The sequence below is a fragment of the Mustela lutreola genome, chromosome 9, assembly GCF_030435805.1.
Source record: "Mustela lutreola isolate mMusLut2 chromosome 9, mMusLut2.pri, whole genome shotgun sequence".
NCBI lineage: Eukaryota > Metazoa > Chordata > Mammalia > Carnivora > Mustelidae > Mustela > Mustela lutreola.
This window is the reverse complement of record NC_081298.1, coordinates 30,260,384-30,281,040: the sequence shown is the minus strand read 5'-3', so window position 1 is coordinate 30,281,040 and position 20,657 is coordinate 30,260,384. Positions and strand designations below refer to the sequence as shown.

At 47.4% G+C, this 20,657-nt stretch overlaps 1 protein-coding gene across 6 annotated transcripts in view; it reads right to left on the bottom strand.

Moving 5' to 3' along the window:
• Positions 1-648: 648 nt before the first annotated feature.
• Positions 649-20,657, bottom strand: part of SMOX (spermine oxidase) — a 51,597-nt gene continuing 31,588 nt past the window's right edge. For 3 of the 6 annotated variants that reach the window (XM_059133851.1, XM_059133849.1, XM_059133850.1), the window contains exons 3-8: positions 19,737-19,963; positions 15,395-15,568; positions 14,475-15,234; positions 13,639-13,799; positions 11,695-11,784; positions 10,781-11,245 (exon numbers count right to left, since the gene is read on the bottom strand). In XM_059133851.1, the coding sequence (XP_058989834.1) occupies positions 11,108-11,245; positions 11,695-11,784; positions 13,639-13,799; positions 14,475-15,234; positions 15,395-15,568; positions 19,737-19,963 (1,550 nt within the window). In that variant the 3' untranslated portion in view covers positions 10,781-11,107. Of the gene's footprint in view, positions 1,134-10,780; positions 11,246-11,694; positions 11,785-13,638; positions 13,800-14,474; positions 15,235-15,394; positions 15,569-19,736; positions 19,964-20,657 lie in introns of those variants that run through there. The other 3 variants (XM_059133853.1, XM_059133852.1, XM_059133855.1) reach the window with 3 other exon arrangements.

Here is a 20,657-nt window from a genome sequence, read left to right as displayed (position 1 = left end):
TCACGGGGAGAAGGGAAGAACCAAGGTCAGGTCACTTTCGTCATCATCTACCGCAAGTGGCAACACCAATCTGGTTCTTGCCCTGAGCCAGAACAAAGGCTGGTCCAGACTGGAACACCCCCTCCTCTGGCCTAGAACAGGGACCCCACCTCACCATCCCTAGCCCTGGGTTTCCTGGCCTCTCACTGGGGCCCAGCTCACAGTTTTTGGTGAACTGCAAATGATACCCTGTTGTACACGGGCTTTGAAGAACAGAGAGAGTGATAAAGAGAGACCGTGATTTTCTAACCTAAATAGGGTATCATTCAGGCCTATACACAAGAGGCAGATACTTTTAGCTTCTTTTAAAACAGTACCTTTTGAAAAAGCCCAGTCAACGTAAACACAATGAAAAAGAACACCTCTGAAACAAAGTGGGGGTTGGGGGGGCTATGACTAAAGTCACAGAGAACACTGTGAACAGTTTGTAAGCAGTAAATGTTTAAACCATCACGAAAAGGCCAATTTTCTAGGAAACTATAAATTGCCAAAATTGCATCTCCCCTCAAAAAGTAGAAAATGTTCACAGAAAGTCGACCATAAAAGAAATCAAAACATCCGTCAAAAATCTACTTCAAAAAAAAAAGAAAAAAAAACAAGTCCAACCAGTTTTGCAAGTAAGCTCTTTAAAACTCCAGGAAACAGGTAATTAACATTCTATACAGACTTCTGCAATCGATATACTAAAAAGATGCAAAGCTACCCAAATTATTTTAAAAGCCCAAGAGAGTAAGAAGGAAAAAAAAAAAACCCGGGAAAGCCCAAGACAAAAACATCTTAGGTCACTTGTGAACATAGATACAAAAGCCTACATAAATATCTGCACGTGAAATCCAGCAACAAATTAAAGTAATACTATATCATGACCAGTGTGATAGATTATATTATAATTATGAAAACATCCGCTGCCCCAACTTGCTGGGCACTTTTCCACAGGATTATATACCTAGTCACTGACATCAAGCTTAGTCACTGATGGGCTTGGACCAAGGAAAAGTGAATAGAAGTAATATATGTCACTCTTGAGTAGAAATGTTAAGATGCTCCAGTATCTGCTTTTCCGTCTACCATGAGATGCTCCATCAACGTGGGTCCTAGAATTAAGAAGACATGAAATCAATCCTTAGTGCCCACATGACATGAGCAATAAATAAACCTCTGTTGTAATTCACTAAGATTTAGGGATTGCTTGTTACCAGAGCAGAATTTAGCTTAAGCTGACTGGTACAACAACGTAAAGACTGTTCCCCATGATACAAGGAAAATATCAGAATATTAATGTTATTAACACATGAACAGGTAAAAGGAGAAAAACCCTATGATACTCTCCAATAGATACAGAAAAAGCATTTGATAAAATTCAATTTTCATTTATAATAAGACCATGACGAACTAGATAAAGAAGGGCATTTCTTTGACCTGATGAAAGGTACCCACCAGAAAACAAAAGCAAATAGCATACTTATTAGAAACTTCAGAAGCATTCCCATTAAAGTCAGCAACAAGGCTACGATCCTCCTATCACTCCTTTACTCAACATTATATCGGTAGCTCTACTAATGCAGTAAGAAAAGAGAAAAAGAAACAAGTACATTGGCAGTAAAGAAACAGGACTATCTAATTTTGCAATTAATATGATCTTCTACCCACAACATCCAAGCAAAGTAACTGATCAATAATGGAAACGAATAAAAGAGTTTGCAGTGTAGCCAAGCATCAACCAATATTCAAAAACAAATAGCCCTCCTATTCCCCAACAATAATCATTTGATGACATTTCACATCAGTGGGGAAAGGGTAACTCATGCAACAGGTGATTTTGGGATAAGCAGCCAACAATGAGAAACCAGCACGAAGCCCCACCCCTGCCTCATACCACAAGTCCATTGAAGATCTAAAGATATAAAAACTTAAGAATTATTTTTAAAAACACAGAATAGGGGCGCCTGGGTGGCTCAGTGGGTTAAGCCACTGCCTTCGGCTCGGGTCATGATCTCAGGGTCCTGGGATCGAGTCCCGCATCGGGCTCTCTGCTCAGCAGGGAGCCTGCTTCCCTTCCTCTCTCTCTGCCTGCCTCTCTGCCTACTTGTGATCTCTCTCTGTAAAATAAATAAGTAAAATCTTTAAAAAATAAAAATAAAAACACAGAATACTAGCTTTATGGCTTGGGATAGAAATGCATATTCTTGAAAAGGTTATAAAAAGCACAAAATCGATGGGTCACATGGGCGGCTCAGTCAGTTAAGCATCCGACTCTTGGTTTCCACTCAGGTCATGATGTCACAGTCATGGGATAGAGCCCCGGGTCAGGCTCTGTGCGCTCTGTGCGGAGTTGTGGAGCCTGCTTGAGATTCTCTCTCTCTTCCTCTCCCTCTGCCCCTCCCCCTCCCACTCGCACTCTTTCTGTCTCTCTAAAAACAAAACAAAAAAAGATTGATAAGTTCATTCTTTTGTGAATGTAAAGCTTCTGTATGTGAAAAGACCCCATAAACAATACAGCTGACTAGAAGAAAATATTTGCAATCCATATCATGGACAAAAAGACTATTATCCTAAATATATTTTTATAAACTCCTATAAATCGCTAAGAAAAAGACAATACCAGAAATGTGGGCTAAAGGACAAGACAGACAACACCTGGGGGGAAGAAAACCCCAAATGTCTAATAATCATAAGAAAAAATATCACTAGTTGGGAAATACAATTAAGGAAAAAAATAAGACACCTGGTTTTACCTAGCTGATGACAAAAAAATTAAAAACATGGGTTTTTCAGTACACTAAATGATGGCAAAATGGCATAAATACAAGTGTTCTCATACTCTATTTGTGGGAGTGTAAATTTGGTAAACCTCTTCTCAGGATAATTGGGCAGTGTCTTCCAAAACTGAAAATACTATGCCCTATGACCCAGGGACTTTTACACATGTGCACACAGGGGCATTGTCTCTTGTTATTGCAACATTGTTTATAATAACGAACAACTAGAAACAACAAAATGCCCATCCTTGACAAAGTGAAGTATGGAGTATGGTCATACAAGGAAAGGCTATCTATCAGCTAAAAGGAATACATGAGATACATAATTTAAGCAGAGAGTTCTTTTGTTGTGTGAACAAAAGAGCAAATTGAAAGAGAGTATGTACAGGGCAACTCTATTTATCTAAAAATACATGGATATACAAAATATAATATAATTTACATTTACATATTATGGATGTAGAAACAGATTCTTGTATTTTTTGGTAGGACGAACACCAAATCCTTAAGGGGGCAGGGGGCTTAGAATTAAGGAAATGATCACAGGCAACTCTAGCTTTTTCTGTAAAGTTCCTTTATTTTTTAGGAGAATATCTTCACAACTATTTATATCACTAAAAATTAATTTTTAAAAGCCAGAAGGTTTTACACCAATTCTATTATTACCTTCACCAGTCAATAAACTTTTTTTTGCACCCTTATTAAATACTTGAATGCTAATACTTAAATACTTAAATACTTGAGGAATACAAGGATGTTATAATCTCTGTGAACCACCTAAGACACATGGTCATGTTATTAGCAAACAAGACAAGTACAGTGAAGAAGCACAGTAAAGAAGCAAACTGCAGTGCTGGGGGAATTCAGAAGACAGAAATTGACCAGAAGGGACAGGAGTTATAGACAAGACAGTAACATCACCAGAAAGCTCCATTAAAGGGAATTACCTGGATACTGAGTCTGAAGGCTTTGGCAACTTGGGAGAAAATCTTGAGAGAAGCAAGAGAGAAATGACACCTTCTTCTAGAGGAACACAGTTCTAAAGACAGCAGATTACTCATCAGAATCACATAAGCCAGACAAAAAGCGCAGCATTTAAGGGCTCTAAGAACAGAGCTGTCCATCAGAACCCTCCATCCAGTGAAAATACCCTTCGGGAATGAAGGGGATGGGAGGCAGCTAGAATGATGCCTGTGGTGAGGAAGGGATCCCTAAGAATCCATACTTAATATAGACACAAACAGTTACATATTAAAATGCCCATAGATATGTATATGCACATGGTTAGTGTATACATAGCTGTCAGCTGAGAGAGACTAGAAGCAGAGACATCTCCATGGCAACAAGCACACTGAATACCCAAACCTTGGTTTCTAAAACCATCCTCTATCAAAAGGAGCTAGGGTTCCTTAGAGAAGTGGCTGTTTCTATGACTGGCGCAGGGACATAGGCCAGCTGAGCCTGGAATATCATGTAGAGCTAAAAAGTAAATAAGTGTTCAAAAGATGAAACACACACACACATTGATAGGGGTACGTCAAAGAGACAGAGGAGCCAACTGAAAGAGGTCCCGATGGTCAAAGCTAGAACAACTTAATAACAAAATTAAGTAGTATTGGATAATCCCAAGCATAAAATAAATCTCTGATACATAGACATGATTTACTGAATAAATTAATAGGAGGCTGGGGGAGAGGGGAAAGAATTCTTCTGTGCAGAAGAACTCCAACAGATTAAGGTAGACACTCTAAAGGAGAGGAACGTAACTCCTTACCTGTGGCTGCCCATAGTGACTTCTTTCCAAAGACTGGAACATGGGAAGTGGGGGAAAGAATAACTTCACAGTGCAGAAACCTGACCAATAGTCAAGCGAGCAAGGTCAAGTGAGAAAGATCAATATCAACAGTCATAGATCATGTTGGTGGTGGGTACCCTTGATATGATGAGATACAACAGCCCTTGACTTCTGTGGTCTTCCTCCCCAAAGCATATAACCCTTGTCTGGCCATGAGAAAAACATCAGACAAATTCCAGTAGAAGACATCCTACCTAACCACACTCAAGATGGGTAACACCGTCCAAAACAGGGAGAGTCTGAGAAACTGTCACAACCAAGAGGAACCTAAGGAAACACGACAGCTAAATGGAACTTGGTATCCTGGGTGGAATTCTGGGACAGATAAAAGACATTAGGTAAAAACTAAAAAAAAAAAATAATAATCTGAATCAACTACAGACTTTGGTGAACGATGATGCACCATTGTTGGTTCTATTAGTTGTAACAAACATACAATAACGATGTAAGATATTAATAATAGGGAAAAATGGTTGGAGGCAAGGGACTCTTATATATACCTTTTCTTAAGTCTAAAACTGTTCTAAAATAGTCTATTGACACTACAAAAAAACCTGCTAGAACTGAAAGGATAAATAAATCCATAACCATAGTTAGATACTTCAACACTATTCTCTCAACCATTGCTAGAACTAGACAGAAAATCTGCAAGGATATAGAAGAAACCAATAATACCATCCACCAACAGGATCTAATCAACATCCATAGAACTTCCACCCAACAATAGCAGAATACACATCCTTCGCAAGCCCTATAGATCATGTACCAAGATAGACCATATCCTGGACCATAAAGCAAACTCAACAAATTTAAAAGAATTCAAATCATACAGCCCAACTTTTGTTTGTTTGGAAGACAAATAGGCTCAATGTTTAATCTATTTATTTTTTTAGTGAATGTATTTATTAAAGCGTAATTAATTCTTTTTGAGGCTGACATGCAAAAGGAAAGCGCTGAAGGTCTGGTAAAGAAAGGGAAGGGAGAAAGGGAAAGAGAGAGGAAGAATGAAAGGAGGAAGTGAGGGAGGAGGGAAGGAAAGAAAGAGAAGGAAAGAGAGAAAATGTTACCTTGGGGCCACCAAGGTCTCTTTTTACCGTTAAGAATGAAAAATAGGGTGCCTGGGTGGCTCAGTGGGTTAAGCCGCTGCCTTCAGCTCGGGTCATGATCTCAGGGTCCTGGGATCGAGTCCCTCATCCGGCTCTCTGCTCAGTAGGGAGCCTGCTTCCTCCTCTCTCTCTGCCTGCCTCTCTGCCTACTTGTGATCTCTCTCTGTCAAATAAATAAATAAAATCTTTTTTTTTTAAAAAAATGAAAAATAAATGCTACTCTAGAATAAGTTACAATTACAATCTTATTTTATTCACTTATTCTATGTAAATTGAAAATACTTATTTGTTGGGTGGTGGTCTTGGTGTTGAATTCAGAAAAGCCCCCAGAGAAGAATCCAGCATAGACCTGTTCTCCCTGCCGCAAGAGGGCTGTATTCCCAGATGACCACCAGATGGCGCCAGAGGACCGTTTCAGACCACGACTTTGCCCTCATTTCCAGATACCCTGGAATCAGCCGCACATTCTCCCCACCTCTCCCAGCCTTGGTGAGAAGGGGAGGCAGCACGGCCCTTCCTGTGCCTCTCTCTGCAATCTAAGGACCCCCACCGACAACCGCTAGAGTAAGGATAGTGAGATGCAGAGAGACCAAGTGTAGAAAATGCTAGCATCTGAAGCTTGGCTGAAAGGAAGGCAAAGGAAGGTGGTAGAAAGAGGATGGGGTGATGGGAAAGACAAGGGCGTCTTGAAATGTGGACAGAAAAGATGGAGTGGAGCGAAGGGGGAGAGGGAAGAATGCAGGAAGGTCCCTGAGTTTGGGCAGGAGACGCACAGGAGTCACGGATTTCCTTGTGTAGGGAGCAATGGGAGTGGTCCCTATCAGGATGGACGTGAAGATGAGCTCTTCGTAGATTTGGCAAGGAAGTTGCCTCCGGTGGCTTCTCTTGAGACTATGAAGCAGGAGACATTGTTGTTGGTTGACAGTGAGGAGACAGGGGCTTCAGAGGATGAAGGGAGAGAGCTGACAGGGGACACCCGGGGAGGGGGTGGGCTGTCTTAAAATTGCTCAAATACTGAGCTTACTGAAATAAAATATGTCTGGCATTTTGCATCTTCTAACAGAAAGCCAGGTTTTGAAAATCAGTCCCTATAAAAAAAAATCAGTGTTCAACAACCACTTCCAGATTCATGAAAGGCAAGATCAGCTTTTGTATCCACATCTCCAGTTAGTATGAAGCAGAGCTTGTGACCAGCCCCTTCCCTTCTTCTATCACGTACCCTCCATGAGCTTAGATGTCCTGGAGGCCACCTTAGTAGGGCCACAGTGCCTCCCATCCGTTGAGATTTGATTACCCTACACAAATCAGGAGTAGCCCCAACAAACAGCCCAGCCAGTCATTATAAGACAGCACGGCCTCCTATAACTCTACCATTATGTTTGGCAGACCATTAATTAAGCAGGTGGTTTTCTAGAACTGAACCAGCAGCCCACCTCGCTCTGTACCTTGGGGTTACCCTCGGGCTCATCTCAACAGGCCCAAGTAAATGTAGGGTGACTCAAACCAGAAATGCTTCTCTCCCACATTTGTTTGTGGGCAGCACAGACATTGCAGTGGCTCCCACAAAGCAGGAGCTAACTGCTAACCCGTCCCATACCAGCCAAGGTGGGAAGACACAGTACCTGCCAAGTACCCCCTGGGCCCCTGAAAGGAACATTTCTGAGGCTTCCACAAGACCACAACTGAACACCTGGCCCACGGCCTCACCGATGCCCACAGCACCGCAACCATCCTACTAGAATCTTGGGCCAGAGACATCTCCTCTCAAGTGTTTTCTGTGGGGGATAGGAATTGTTGAGCAGGCATTGACGTGGGTGGTGGCCTGTGCATGCCACATTTGCCACCCCTGAGAGAGGCCTCTGAGTGTCCCTCAGTGCCAAGGCTGCCTCAGAGACCTAGTCACAGCAAGGAACTCAGCCTCTGTTCCCGGTGCGTCTAGTCTGTCTTGTTTCTGAATGGCCCTTGCTTTTATCTGCTTCACATCTGTGTGTGGTGCTGCAAATCATAAATGCTCCCCACATTACATGATTGTTCGATGCAGAGGTGGCATCCCGGAAGGCTGTGGCCCACTCTCCAGGGCCGCCCCTCCCGCACCTGTCCCCACCTTCCTCCCAGGGTGGCTCACTCCCACTCAGATGGCATGGGCTCCAAGCTGCGTGGCCTTGCACAGTCCCAAACTGTTCTGAGAACCCGGATCTCCTCTGCTGTGAGACAATCCCTGCCTCCCTCACCCAGCTGTTGATGCCCAGATGAGGGGAGCTAAGCCAGGGGTCTGATAAAGGGTGACATGCTAGTAAGCACAAGACATGCTAGTAAGCACAAGGCCAGTCCTTATCACCAGGCAGCCAGGGAGACATAAGTAGGTCCTTCCTCCCTTTATCTGCTCTCGGCATGTGTCCTCTCCGCTGCAAGGTCGAAATTCACTGGGTCAACACAAACGTGTATTTTGGGATGGGACGGTGGGGGGATGGGTGTCCTCAGACTCTTCTTTAAACTTCTTAAATTGAGTTATATCATACACACAGAACGATGTCTAGTCTTCAGCGTATAACCCAGTGCATTTTTACGAATGTATGTACCCACTCCACCGCCATCCAGGTCAAGATACAGAACATCTCTGCAACCCAGAAAGCACCCCTACCCATACTTCTTCCCAGGCACTACCCGTCCTCTCATATCTTACATTATAGTTAGTTTTGTTGGTTCTTGAACCTCATATTTAAAAAATCATACAGTATATATAGGCTTGTGTCTGGCCTCATTCACTCAACCTCGTGTTTTAGAGATGAACTGATGTTGAAAATAACGGCTTGTTTTTTTTCTATTGGTACATGGTATTCATTGTATGGACGTACCACAGCTGGTTCTATTGACGGAATCTGACACACAGTTTCCCAGTACGGCATAACCCATAGCCAATCTCTCCAGCAATGGCCTCAGATTCCTCCCCCACCGACCCCCACCCCTGCCGGCACCAGCCTCTTCTTTTCAGTGCAGTAAATAGGAAGAGCCTGCAATGGGAGTCAGACCTCAGTGACCTTGGGGGCCATTACTTAACTCCCCATGGGGATAAGTCCCCCTCCCCAGCCTGAGCTGGCCTCCATATCAAATTAAGAGGCCCGTGTGCCCAGCATTCACAACGGACGCCCTGCCTGGCAGATGGATGGCTCTAAGTGAACGTTCCCTCCCTCCCCCTTGCCCATATCTGAAGCTGCCCAACATGCAATCACGGAATAAACACTTAGAACACTTTCACCTCACGGAGCCCTTTAAAGTTCCTCTGCCGATGATCCGGGGTATCTACTTATTACTTTCTTCCCCCTTCCTTATGTTCCAGGCCACTTCGATTCACCCCACCTTAGCCAGTGGGGAAAACCGAAGACACGGGAGGGTGCACATTGGGTCAGGGCCTCCCGAGGTGAAGTCCACAGACAGCGCTTCCTACAAAGTGACTGTGGGCCGGGAAGGAGACACCTCCCCCTGGACCACAGCAAAGTCCAAATTTACATTGTCTCCATAAAAGCACCGCTATGAAAGATCTCCAAGATATATTACATTAACGAAAACAAGCAAAATGCAGGACGGGATGAATACTTGGGTCACTTTTGTGTTAAAAGGGAGCAAGAAGGGCCCCTATTTACATGGACACTGGAAATGGAGCCTCTAAGAACATGGGCGGTGGGGAGCAGCCAGACCCCTGGGGACCGATGTGGGAGGGGACGGTCCTAGGCGCCCTTTTATGACCTTTGAGCTTGCACCATGTCAATGGAACCTCTTCTCAAAAAATGTTTCTACGCTTACAGTTTTCTAAGTTACGTGCCAGGTGATGACGAGTCCCCGACGTGAGATCCAGGAGGACCCACCTGGGCAAAGCAAGGGTGCCTGTGAGCGAGAGCAGGTGCTGGGGTGGGGGGTGGGGGGGTGCGGGGGTGTGTGTGTCGCAAACGCAGGCAGGCCACGGTATAGATGTGCCCACGGCAGGAACAGCTCCATCATCACTGGAGGCAACAGGGGGGAGGGGACGTGGGGTCACAGCAGGAGCCGGGCCCTCTGCTTCTGAGAAGGGGACCCAACCTAAGTTCACAGAGTTCAACCACGCAGGCCCAGCTGGAGGTTCACAACGTCCTCCCCCACCCAAATCCCTTACTTCTAGAACTCTGTCATTAGCAGTCTGAAAGAAGAACATGACTAAATGTTCTTTAAGGCTCTTTGCATGTGCGTGTACATGAGGTTGTGTGTTGGTGAAAGGGTGCAGGCTGGTGTATCATGTGAGAGTATGTGTAGATGTGCATCTGTGCTCGCACACATATGTGCATGCATGTGTGCACACACACACAGGTGAGTGTGTCTGTATGTGTGCGCATGCGTGCCAGTGGGAGGGGGTTGTGTGTGTGTGTGTTTGAGTGTGTGCATCGGGGGGGTTCATTCAGCAAAAAAAGCCGAAAAGACCAACACCCCCAATAAGTGATAGGCCCTTGGAATACAGCAGGTGGGCCACAATTCAGAATATTCCCCCCAAAAATGGCCAGACTCTCCTCCTTCCCAGAAGTCAACAGCAGCCACCCCAAAGGCCAGACCTAGGGCCCCAAGGCCAGGTGACACTCACTACTAATTAATACCCCTGAGCGGGCATGGAGCCACAGCAGATGTCCCCTCCCATGAACTCACCTTCACTCCATGTGGCCATGCCACCCAGTAGGGCTCTGAGAGGTCCAGCAAAGGGCCAGTGGGCAGACACAGGCCCATCCCGAAGGAGCTGAGCTGAGTAGTGAGGAGCCCTGAGCCCTGAGGGGTCTCACCAGCAGGAAGGCAAACAACCACAAACAGACTGAGGTAAGGGGGTACTCCTTCCAGTAAAGGCAGATACTTTACCTTCTGGGGGCATAGCCAGGTCACAGCCCTCCCACCATCCCCTCACTCAAAAAGGATGGGCTAAAAAACAAAACAACAACAACAACAAAAACCAACTAGAGACACACATGCACATGAAGAGGCTAAGGTAAATGAAAGAAGAGAGAAGCTGAGGAGCACGGGAAGGGCAAGCCTCTTTTATTATCCCAAAATGCAAAGTGTTGAAGGCACTTACAATAACAAGGCAGGGGGGAGGGGAGGGGAGGTCAGAGCACAGAGGTAAGTCAACGGGCCCCACCCTGGTCCCCAACTGGCATGGAGAAAAGGAAGAGCTACAGGACCAGACCTGAAGCCAGTCAGGGTGTCTACCTCTACCAAAGATACAAATCCAGTCTACAGCGGATTAGAAAATGAGGAGCACACAGCAGCGAGGGGCAGGGCTGGCAGTCACGAGTTAGTGGCTCTGTAAGGAACACGCTGGGCAGTGAAGAGGGCCCTCAGGTCCCCTGCTGGAAGAGGTCCCGGTACATCTCGATGAGACGGGCGGCCTCGCGCTGGCCAGAGAGCAGAGCACCATGGGTAGTGGAGTAGTACTTGCGGTGAGTGGCCTCACCCGAGAACAGCACCTGCATGGGCTGGGCCGGGGGACGGGGAAGTGAGCGTGGAGGAGCGAGAAAGGCCGGCAGGCTACCTGTCTGCCCCGGGAACCCCCCATCCACACCACAGGTCAGACAGCCGCACCTGAGATGCAGGTACTGCTGTTTCCACGGGATGAGGAATTGCCCATCCCACCTGGCCACCTTCCCCTGCTTCTTCCCCAGACATCCAGGCCTCAATTCTTTCCACTTGGGCCCTATTAGGAGTCCTGGTTCTGCAGGCTCAAAGGCTCACTGTGCCCCTTGCTCGTGAACTCAGGGCAAGGGGTTTAACCTCCCTATGCCTTGGTTTTGGTCACCTGCCACTTGGGTTCAGACCACCTGCTTCTGAGGGTGGGTGTAAGGATTAATGGAAATAATGTATCTAAAGCACTTAGAACCTAGAAGAACATAAGCACTTGATAAAGTTAGGTGGTAATTTAACAAACCTTTATGGAGCCCCTATTAGGGTCCAGGGACTGTTCTGAGCACTTGGAAGATAAAAGGTGACCGGGCTGCTGCTTTGAGGAGTTTCCTTGCTGGTGGGGAAGCCAGACACGAAACCCAATTACTAAACGGCGTCACGTGTGACATGATGGGTGTTTGGACAAGGTGCTGAGAGCCCAGAAAAGAGGCCCACTGTAAGGGGGACCACATAAACCTTCCCAGAGGACAGGATCTCAGAAGATGCTAGGTAAACAAACAGGCAAAAGACATTTCAGGAAGAAGGGGGAAATGGGGGCAAAAATGCACTACAGCAAGGGACAGTGAGAACTTTGGTAGGGCTGGGGCTCAACCTTGAGAAAGCAGAAGCTGTCTAGGTGGGGTCCAGGTAAAGAACGAGTGCTTGCCTTCCAAGCTTGAGTTGGGACTTTTTCCCACTGTGTCTCAACCTGAATGTGCAAAGGCACCCACAGGGGACCCTGGTACCCTGTTGTTGCTTATTTAGCAAGTCCAGGGGGTTGAGAGCCTGCATTTCTAAGACTCTCCCCCATGATGCTGGTGCTGCTGGTCCACGGACCACTCACTTTGAGTAGGGAAGCTTTAACCCACCAACAAGGAGGAGCCTGCAGAGGCAGTTAGGCTGGAGGTCCTCCTTCTCCTCCATCACAAAGCCCTGATCTTTAACTGGGTGCATTGCCATCCAGAATAAAAAATGATCAATCCCAACCCCTTTTGCAGTTGCTCTAGGCAGATGACTTAGTTCTGGCCAATCAGCTTCAAGTGCACTGTCTTCTTAGGGGAACTGACTAAGCCCCAAGGGGACTCTGCCTGTCCCAGATCTGAGTGGCAGCCTCGCAGCCCTCTAGAACCACAAAGTGGCCTTGAAGATGGTGCCGGGTGACAGTGACACTGGGTCCTGATACCTACCTCTGAGTTTCCCCTTATATGACAGAACGAGAGACTCTGTCTGGGGTAAGCCCCAGTTATTTTCATGTTGCTTTGTGCTGTAGGCACTAGTCCTAACTGATGCAGGTGACAAGAGAAGGTCTGGTTTTCGGGAGGGAGGCTGTGGCAGCAGCAAGGGCCTGCTGCTCCTCTCTCCCGCTGAACCCAACCAGGGCATGCACAATACACGCTGGGAGTCTTTTTCGTCCTTCACATCAAAGAATTGTTCCCAGTGTAATTCTGCTGGGGTTGTAACATGTATTTAACAAGTGTATACTTGTTGGGAGAAACTCGAAATCCCCTTTATAAGACCAGAAATATATACAATTGTATATACAAATATAATATAAAAATAATTATATATATAAACAAAAATAATTATATATACAAATATATAATAATTGGTTCTCTCAGATTTATTCTTTTTCTCTATGATTTATTATATAGTTGATATAATTTGGGGGAGGGTCAGTATTCTCAAATTTCTTTTCTGAAAAATATTAGGGAAAAGACGTAAATAAAACATATTGGGGAAACTTACTTCTATGCAATCAGTGTTGTCCGAGAGAACTTTCCGTGGCAATAGAAATGCCCCATTAGCTACACAATCCGACACCGTGGCCACTAGGCACGCATAATTATCAAACTTCAAAAGTGGCCAGTGCAACCAAGGAACTAAATATTTAATACATAAATTTCAATTTTAAATAATTTCAATGAAATGTGGCCAATGGGATGGCAGAGCGTGAAATGGCTCAGCTTCTACCACCTCAATAAAGTGTTTAACATCTCACTGTTGATTCCATCTTTTCTTCCAGATGTTAAGTGCACGTGTCCTTGTTTCCTCCTTCAACACCAGAGCTACTCCTGTGTCTCCCCCTGGCACCCCTCAGTGAGCACGGCCCACCCTCTCCCCGCCAACCAAACCTGCATCCAAAGTGCCTACCCCCAGCCCCACAGCCCCCAGCCCCACTCCGGCCCTCCTCCCCTGCACCCACGCTCACCGCTGTCTTGGAGCTCTCCGTGTAAGGCAGGGGCTTGGCCAGCTTCTCCACGTCTGCGCCACTAGAGCCCACCTGCGTGTAAGAATAGGAGCCTCGGAAGTAGGGGTTGCTGCCCCAGGCCGAGCGCAGGATTCGCCGAGGTTTTGGAATGTTGGGGTTCCCTGTTGGGGAGTTGGAAGAGCCAAGGGGAAGGAAGATAAGAAATGGCTGTACACGGAAGACGCCCCTGAACAAGCAACTGACAGTCCTCCGGCAGGGCTGCAAGAAGGCCAGACCCCCGCAGGGAGGTATGGAAGACCCAGGAGGAGGTAGCCGGGCTGGGGGCTCCAGCCAGTTACCCTCCCCACCCCCACCCCGCAGCGCCTCCTTGTGGCCACTCCCAGCAAAACAGCTCATGGGGGAGGGGGGCTAATTTTCCTGTACGAAAAAATATTCCAGATCGTCACGTATCCCCTTCCCACTTCAGGGGTAGTGGACGAAAAAATGTTCAACTAAAAGAATCAGACAGTGAAACGCAAATCCATCTCTGAGCAGGACAGTATGGGTAGGAAATGGACAATCTGAGGTTTGCGGGTGATACCTGAGTTTTTTACCATCAGCCCTTAGAAGAAACACAGCGCCCAAGGTTCTGAGTGTTTCAAGTTCCAAAGGGGGGGATGCGGGGAGGAGCCCGCCGTCTGGGAGCCCAGGCGCCCTGCGGCAGCTCTCCCGTTGGACACAGCAATCCAGGGCTGCGGAGAGCTACAGCAGGTGCAGGAGAGGCAGAGGGCCGAGTAGAGGGTTGCAGGGGGTTGGGGGCGGGGGTGGACAGGGAGGTCGGAGGCGAGGGTACATACCTGTGAACTGCCGCAGCATCTCCGTGCAGATCTCGGCCACCGCCTCGTCGTCACACTTCTCCATGACAAGGGCCTCCTCTCCGCAGATCCAGCCGCTCAGCACATGGCCGTAGCGCTCAGGCGGGTAGAGGACGTCGAAGCCGCAGATCTTGCGGTACCAGAGCTCAGGCAGGTAGGTAAGGGTGCGGCTCTCCGCCTCGTCCTCCCACACAAACTGTAGGCTATTGCACTCGGGGCCCCAGAAAGGCTCCTCGAATTCCAGAAAGATCTTGTCGGTGGTGCCGATGCCCAGGCGGTGGATGGCTGCCACCTTCTCGGCCGGCAGGCCTGGCCGGAAGAAGCTGGTGTACTGCCTCTTGAGCACGCCCAGCGACACGGTCACGATCACGTGGTCCGCTGGGATCACCTCACAGTCCTCACACTCCACCAGCACCGGCCACTGCTTGTCCTCATCCCGCCCGTCCCCCCGGGGCTGCTCTCCCCCCTGGCCGCCCTCCCCGGCGTCATGGTTGTGGTCACCTTCGCCCCGAGGCTCAATCTCCGGGCCCCGGGGGCGGGCCGAGGCCTGGTCCCAGTGCACACAACGGACAGGTTTCCCCAGTTGGATGACGTGGGCGGGGATGCCCTTGGCCAGCAGCTCCACAACCCGCATGAAGCCCGAGGGGATGATGTGGTGGGCCCCGGGGATCTCCGTCCACTCCCCGAAGGCGCTCAGAGACACCTCATCCATGCTGTGGGAGCCACTCTCACAGCTCTCCACCTGTGGGAAGAGCCAGAGAGGAGCCAGGTGACCACCAGGGCAGGGCAGAGGTGGAAAGAGGACCTCAAAGCAGCGCCACCCTCCTTGGACCCAGACTCCTCAGAATGGGTCTTCCTCCCACCACCCTGTATTCAATAAAGCTCTGGGCAGACAAGGATACCTTCAGGTACTGCTGGATCATGGCAAGCTTCAGGCGCTTGGTGGCCTCCGGGTCCTCAGGGTCATCCCTGATGCGGTTGCGTACCTCCTCCCGGGTGAACACCCCTACGCTGTTCTGACTCTCAGCATTGACTGGTTTACCGTGCCGGAAGAACTCCTGGGTCAAGTTATAGACCTGCCAGAGAGACCCCCAGGATGCTGAAAACACACTCCCTCCTTCCAACCTCCGTCTCAGACCAAAGAACCCCAACTCAGAAGTCCCCACCTTCTAGGTATTTCTGGACATGCTGAGCCCACAGCGCCTCTTCCTTGGTGAATCTGTGTAGCCCTGGGTGCCGCACTTGGGCTGCACCAATAGGGCCAAGGTTCAGGCTGACAAGTTGCCCTGGGCAGCCCGCCTCCTTGCTTTCAGACTGCCCTCTAAGACCCGCTGGGTCTGTTGGGAGCAGGAGGGAGCCCTGGAGGCCCTCTTGCTGGGCCCTTGCTGAAAATAAAGCAAAATGTTTGCTGGCTTGTGGGAAAGGAACCGCCCCCTCCCACAAAGGATGATCTGTGGCAAAGCCGACCAACCACTGGACAACCCAGGTCTGCACGCATTTCCTTTTTTCCCAGAACCAAATGCCCAAACCCTTTCCCCACGACTCCTGGCCAAGTGTATCTGCTTCCCCCTCTCCCAGGAGGGCAGTCTGAACTGGCCTGTCTGGTGTTCTCGGGGGAGAGGGAGCAGAAGGAGCCCTGAAATCTGACCTCCCAGGAGATGCTCCCTAGCGCTTCCCGGGTCCACACGAAGTGGAACCCAGATTTACTGTGGAACCCAGATTTATTTAAGCAAGATGGCCATGTTGGGGCAAGACATGTGGTGGGGAGGGAGGCCCCAGGGTGCCGAGGAATGAAAATACATTTCACAGGCATATTTTGGCAAGAACTCCTACCCACACCTTATCAACAGAAAGCAACAAACCGTCCCTTGGAGCATGGTCCTATTGCCTCCCCTCCCTGCCTGGCACATAATTCCCACCAAACACTGGACTCGTCTCCCTGGCAAAAAGGAAGCTAGCCCTGGGTCAGGCATGGCATCCCCAGCAGGCAAGGTCTGAGACCCAGCATTCACTCAATGAACAGTTACTGGGCTGTGCCAAACACAGAACATAATCATGAGCAAGAACGTTCCCCTGCCCTAGCTCGGAGTGGGGAGATATCATAACTGGGCTGTTTCTAGAACCCAGGGGTTGTGGGATCGACCCCGATGACCTGGGACAGCTGGCAGTGAGAAAGAGAGGAAAGGATGAGGAAGGTAAGAGGCCCTGAGAGAACGTAAGGAGCTCAGTCTTGCCCAAGTAGGCAGCGAGGAAAGAGAAGGTTACAAGAGATGACTGTGAAAAGGCAGGCAGGGGCAGGGCACGAGGGACTAAGAGTCACGTCAAGGTCTCTGGACCCTGGTGTCACTGAAGGGTGGCATACTCTCCCTCCCAGGACACCGGCAACTGTGGGCTCCTTGGTCAAACATCTGGGGCTGGTGTCAATTAGTCGTGTGTTCCCCGTCCTAAAGTGAGTTTGAATTTGGTCATCACGCGTTCATGGGAATGGGTGTTTGCCCTGTAACCCAGCCCCGGGACAGGGCCCTGTGGCTGAACCCTAGCAGAAGGAAGGTGACGTTGACCATTGTTCATCATCCCACTCCAGGGAAAAGCCTCCCCATGAGCTAGAAATATGAATTAAACATGTCTCCGAAGTATACAGTATGAAGAAGAAAGTGAGCTAAATTGTTTGCTTTTCTTCCCTCCAGTCACAAGATGCTGGACATTTGACCTTAACTGGAATCCTCAGCAAATTCCTCACCCAGCACCACTGCCAAGGAGTCAGGCTTTCGGCTGGCCTCTTCCTCCCTGGCTTTTTTTTTTTTTTTTTTTTTTTTCCCCCTTGAGGCAATAAGCAACATGGTAGCCAGTCCTTAGCTTATGTTGACTAAAGGCTGAAATGTGCAGCTGGGAGTGATAAATTTAGTACATCTACATGATTCTTTCTGTCAACCACCAACTGGACAGCCTTCACTGAACATGGGCTTGGCATAGGGGTACAGTCGCCTGTCCTGAATTAAATGACGTCTTCCCAATGTGACCTAGGGAAATGGCACTATACCAGCTGATAACCCTCACCCTGATTCTCAGTAAGTACTTTTCATCAGGATCTCATTTAATCCTCATGACCCTCTGAAGTAGTTTTAACTGTCCGTTTTATAGATGAGGAAAGTAAGAGTCAGAGAGCCTCAACAGCTTGCTCAAGATCATATAGCTCATAAGTGGCAGAAGTAATATTTGAATCAAGGTAGTCTTTCTCCAGGGACTAAGTTCTATACGATACTAGAGCATGAACTCATTTATTTGTTAACAAGCAGAATAGATTCAAATGAGCGGCCCTTCAAAGTCGTCATCACCTTTGGAGGAAGGTTACATATTTCTTATGAAACCACTCTCAGGCAGGGCTTCCCAAGCTTAGAGCAAGTCTCTTCAGAATGGCCTCCAGCTCTGGTTAAGAGCCACACAAGGAAATCTCTCTTTCCTCATGGTTAACATCTCTTCCCTCTGACCCAAATTTTGACTCCAACTGATAACCCACCTTCAACATCCTGCTCTCCATAGCTCACACTCGTAGCTTTAAAAAATCAAAACCACAAGCAGAAGCTGACGATGATCTACATTTAAGCACATTTAAGAGAACAAGCAGGTCATAGACCCTGAAAGTCCTTCTCAAGAGGCAGCCATGTTTAAAGCACTCACTACAACCTGGAAATCAGGATGTGACTAATTTCCAGTAGACCAGAAAGGTCTACTTTGGAGAATACTGGTTCTTATCTGCTCATTAACAATTCAATCTCTTTGTACGTGAGTGAAAACACACAATATACCTGTGGGTGCACACAGAGAAGTCACAGTGTGCCTACTTTCCATTCAGCAAGGACTATCCCCAAAGCGAGAGTTGTTTCTCCTCCCCCACACCCAAGAGACAGAAAATGTGCAATAGGTGCTTGTTAGCCAACTTGCTGACCTGCGGTGAAGGTTCATTACACTATAAATGAGAAGCTATCAGAAGGCAAGGCCCCCATGCTACCTTGGTTGTTAAGTGCAATTCACAGCAACACTGAAAGATACTAAAAACATGAACACTTTTTTAAAAACCTGAATTAGACAAGGATGTGTGCCATTGCCACTTCTACCCAACACTATACTGGAGACACTAGCCAGTGCAATATGGCAAGAAAAGAAGTAAGTTGTCTCAGGCTGTGCTGTCTGATACAATAGCCACCAAACTATGTAATAATAATAATAATGTAATAATAATAAACTATAATTATAATATTGTAGTATATATATTATATTATTATTATGTAATAATAATAAATTTAATAATAAATAATAATGTAATAGTAATTAACTATTACTGTGGCAATTTAAAATTAATTAAATTAAATATTTAGTTCCTCAGTGTTACTAGATACACTTCAAGAGCTCTACAGCCACATGTAGCTAGTGATTACCCTACTGGATAATGCAGGTCTAAAACATCTCCATTGTTGTAGAAAGTTCTACTGCATAATGCAGGTCTGAGGATTAGAAAGAAGGAAAAAAGTTGCCATTTTTTGGTATAGTATGTACATAAAATTCCAAAGCATTATTAGAATATAAATTAAGGTTAACAGATATAATATTAGCATTAAAATAATACTTTACCAAAGTAGCTAAATCAATATGTAATAATCAGTTATAGTTCTACACACTGGAAAAAAGTAGAAAGTAAACTTTTAAAAAATTACCACTTACAAGAGTATCCAAAAGCAGTAACAACAATCACCACCCAAGCACCTATTAAAAAAGTCTAATAGAAGATTTTTTTAAGATTTATTTATTTATTTGAGAGAGAGAAAGAGAGCAGGGGTTGGGGCAGAGGGAGAGGGAGAGAAATCTTCAAGCAGTCTTCCTGCTGAGTGCAGGGCCCCATGCAGCCAATCCCAGGACCCTGAGATCATGACCTGAGCCAAAATTAAGAGTCAGACACTAAACCAAATGAGCTATCCAGATGCCCCCCTAATAAAAGATGTTTAAGGTCTTTCTGAAGAAATATTTAATCATCTGTATCGATGGTCTCTTACCTAGTACTTCCCCACTCATCATCTTCATTCTGTCCTCAAATTGTCCTGATTTTCCAAATACACGGCCCAGAGAGGATGCAAAAACATGACCAGAATCACAGAAGACCCCACAGGTCACCCAACTCCTCCCCCCATATTACCAGGCTGCTCCCTGCCTCCCACACCCATGTGCCCAACTGCCCTGCTAACACCTCACCTCGTTGTATAAATCGCTGAATTCCTCAACCACGTCCTTGGGGATCCTGCGGCCACGGTTGGTGAGGTAGCAGGCCACGCCATTCTTGGAGTAGAGACTGATACGGCCCACACTGCGTTCCCCATCAGTTGTCTCTTCCAGGAGGCCATTGGCTTCTGCTAGATGATAGATGGGATTCCCATGGGAGCCATGGATCCACGTGGCTCCCAACTCAAAGGTGGCGTGTCCTGATGGTGACAACAACAGGCCCTTAGAAGGGCAGGGGCTTCTTCGGAGAGGGCCAGAACACTGCCTCACCCTTCTTCCTTCAAGAGCCTCCTTCCATGCCCACAACAGGGCAGAAAGGGAGTTGGGTCCCATGTGGCAACCAAAGTCTTCAGTGAAAAGTTCCCAGTGGAAACTACATGTGGCATGAAATGGATTCCACCATTCAGCTGAGATAATGGCCACCCTAAATGACTCTGTGATTTGTCCCAGAGTCACTTCACTGGATAGTTGGAAGGCTCTCCTTTTGCATTCCACCTTTGTCTAACACAACACCAGATACTGGCCTCTCCATCCTCACTGGTGACTCTCCCTCAGGAGACATTCTGTGGGCACCTGAGGGTACGGTGGTCCCAGTGAGGGAAGGGAGGTCATCCATAATATCCGATAAGGAGACCCAGGAAGAGGGCCTCTGACTCAAGGTCCTCACCTGACTCCAGTTCCTCCACATCTCATGGTCTAAACCCTTGTCCCAGATGAGAAAGTGGCCCCCCTCCCAACTCAGTCCGGAGCAGAGGAGAACAAACATTACAGTCTGGAAGACTCCTCCCCAAGGCAGTCTAAAATAGACTTCCAGAGAAAACTAAGTTCTCTCATCCTAAGGCAGAAGAACAGAAGGAGGGCAGAACCCTGGGAGTCTGACTAGGGAAGGGGAAA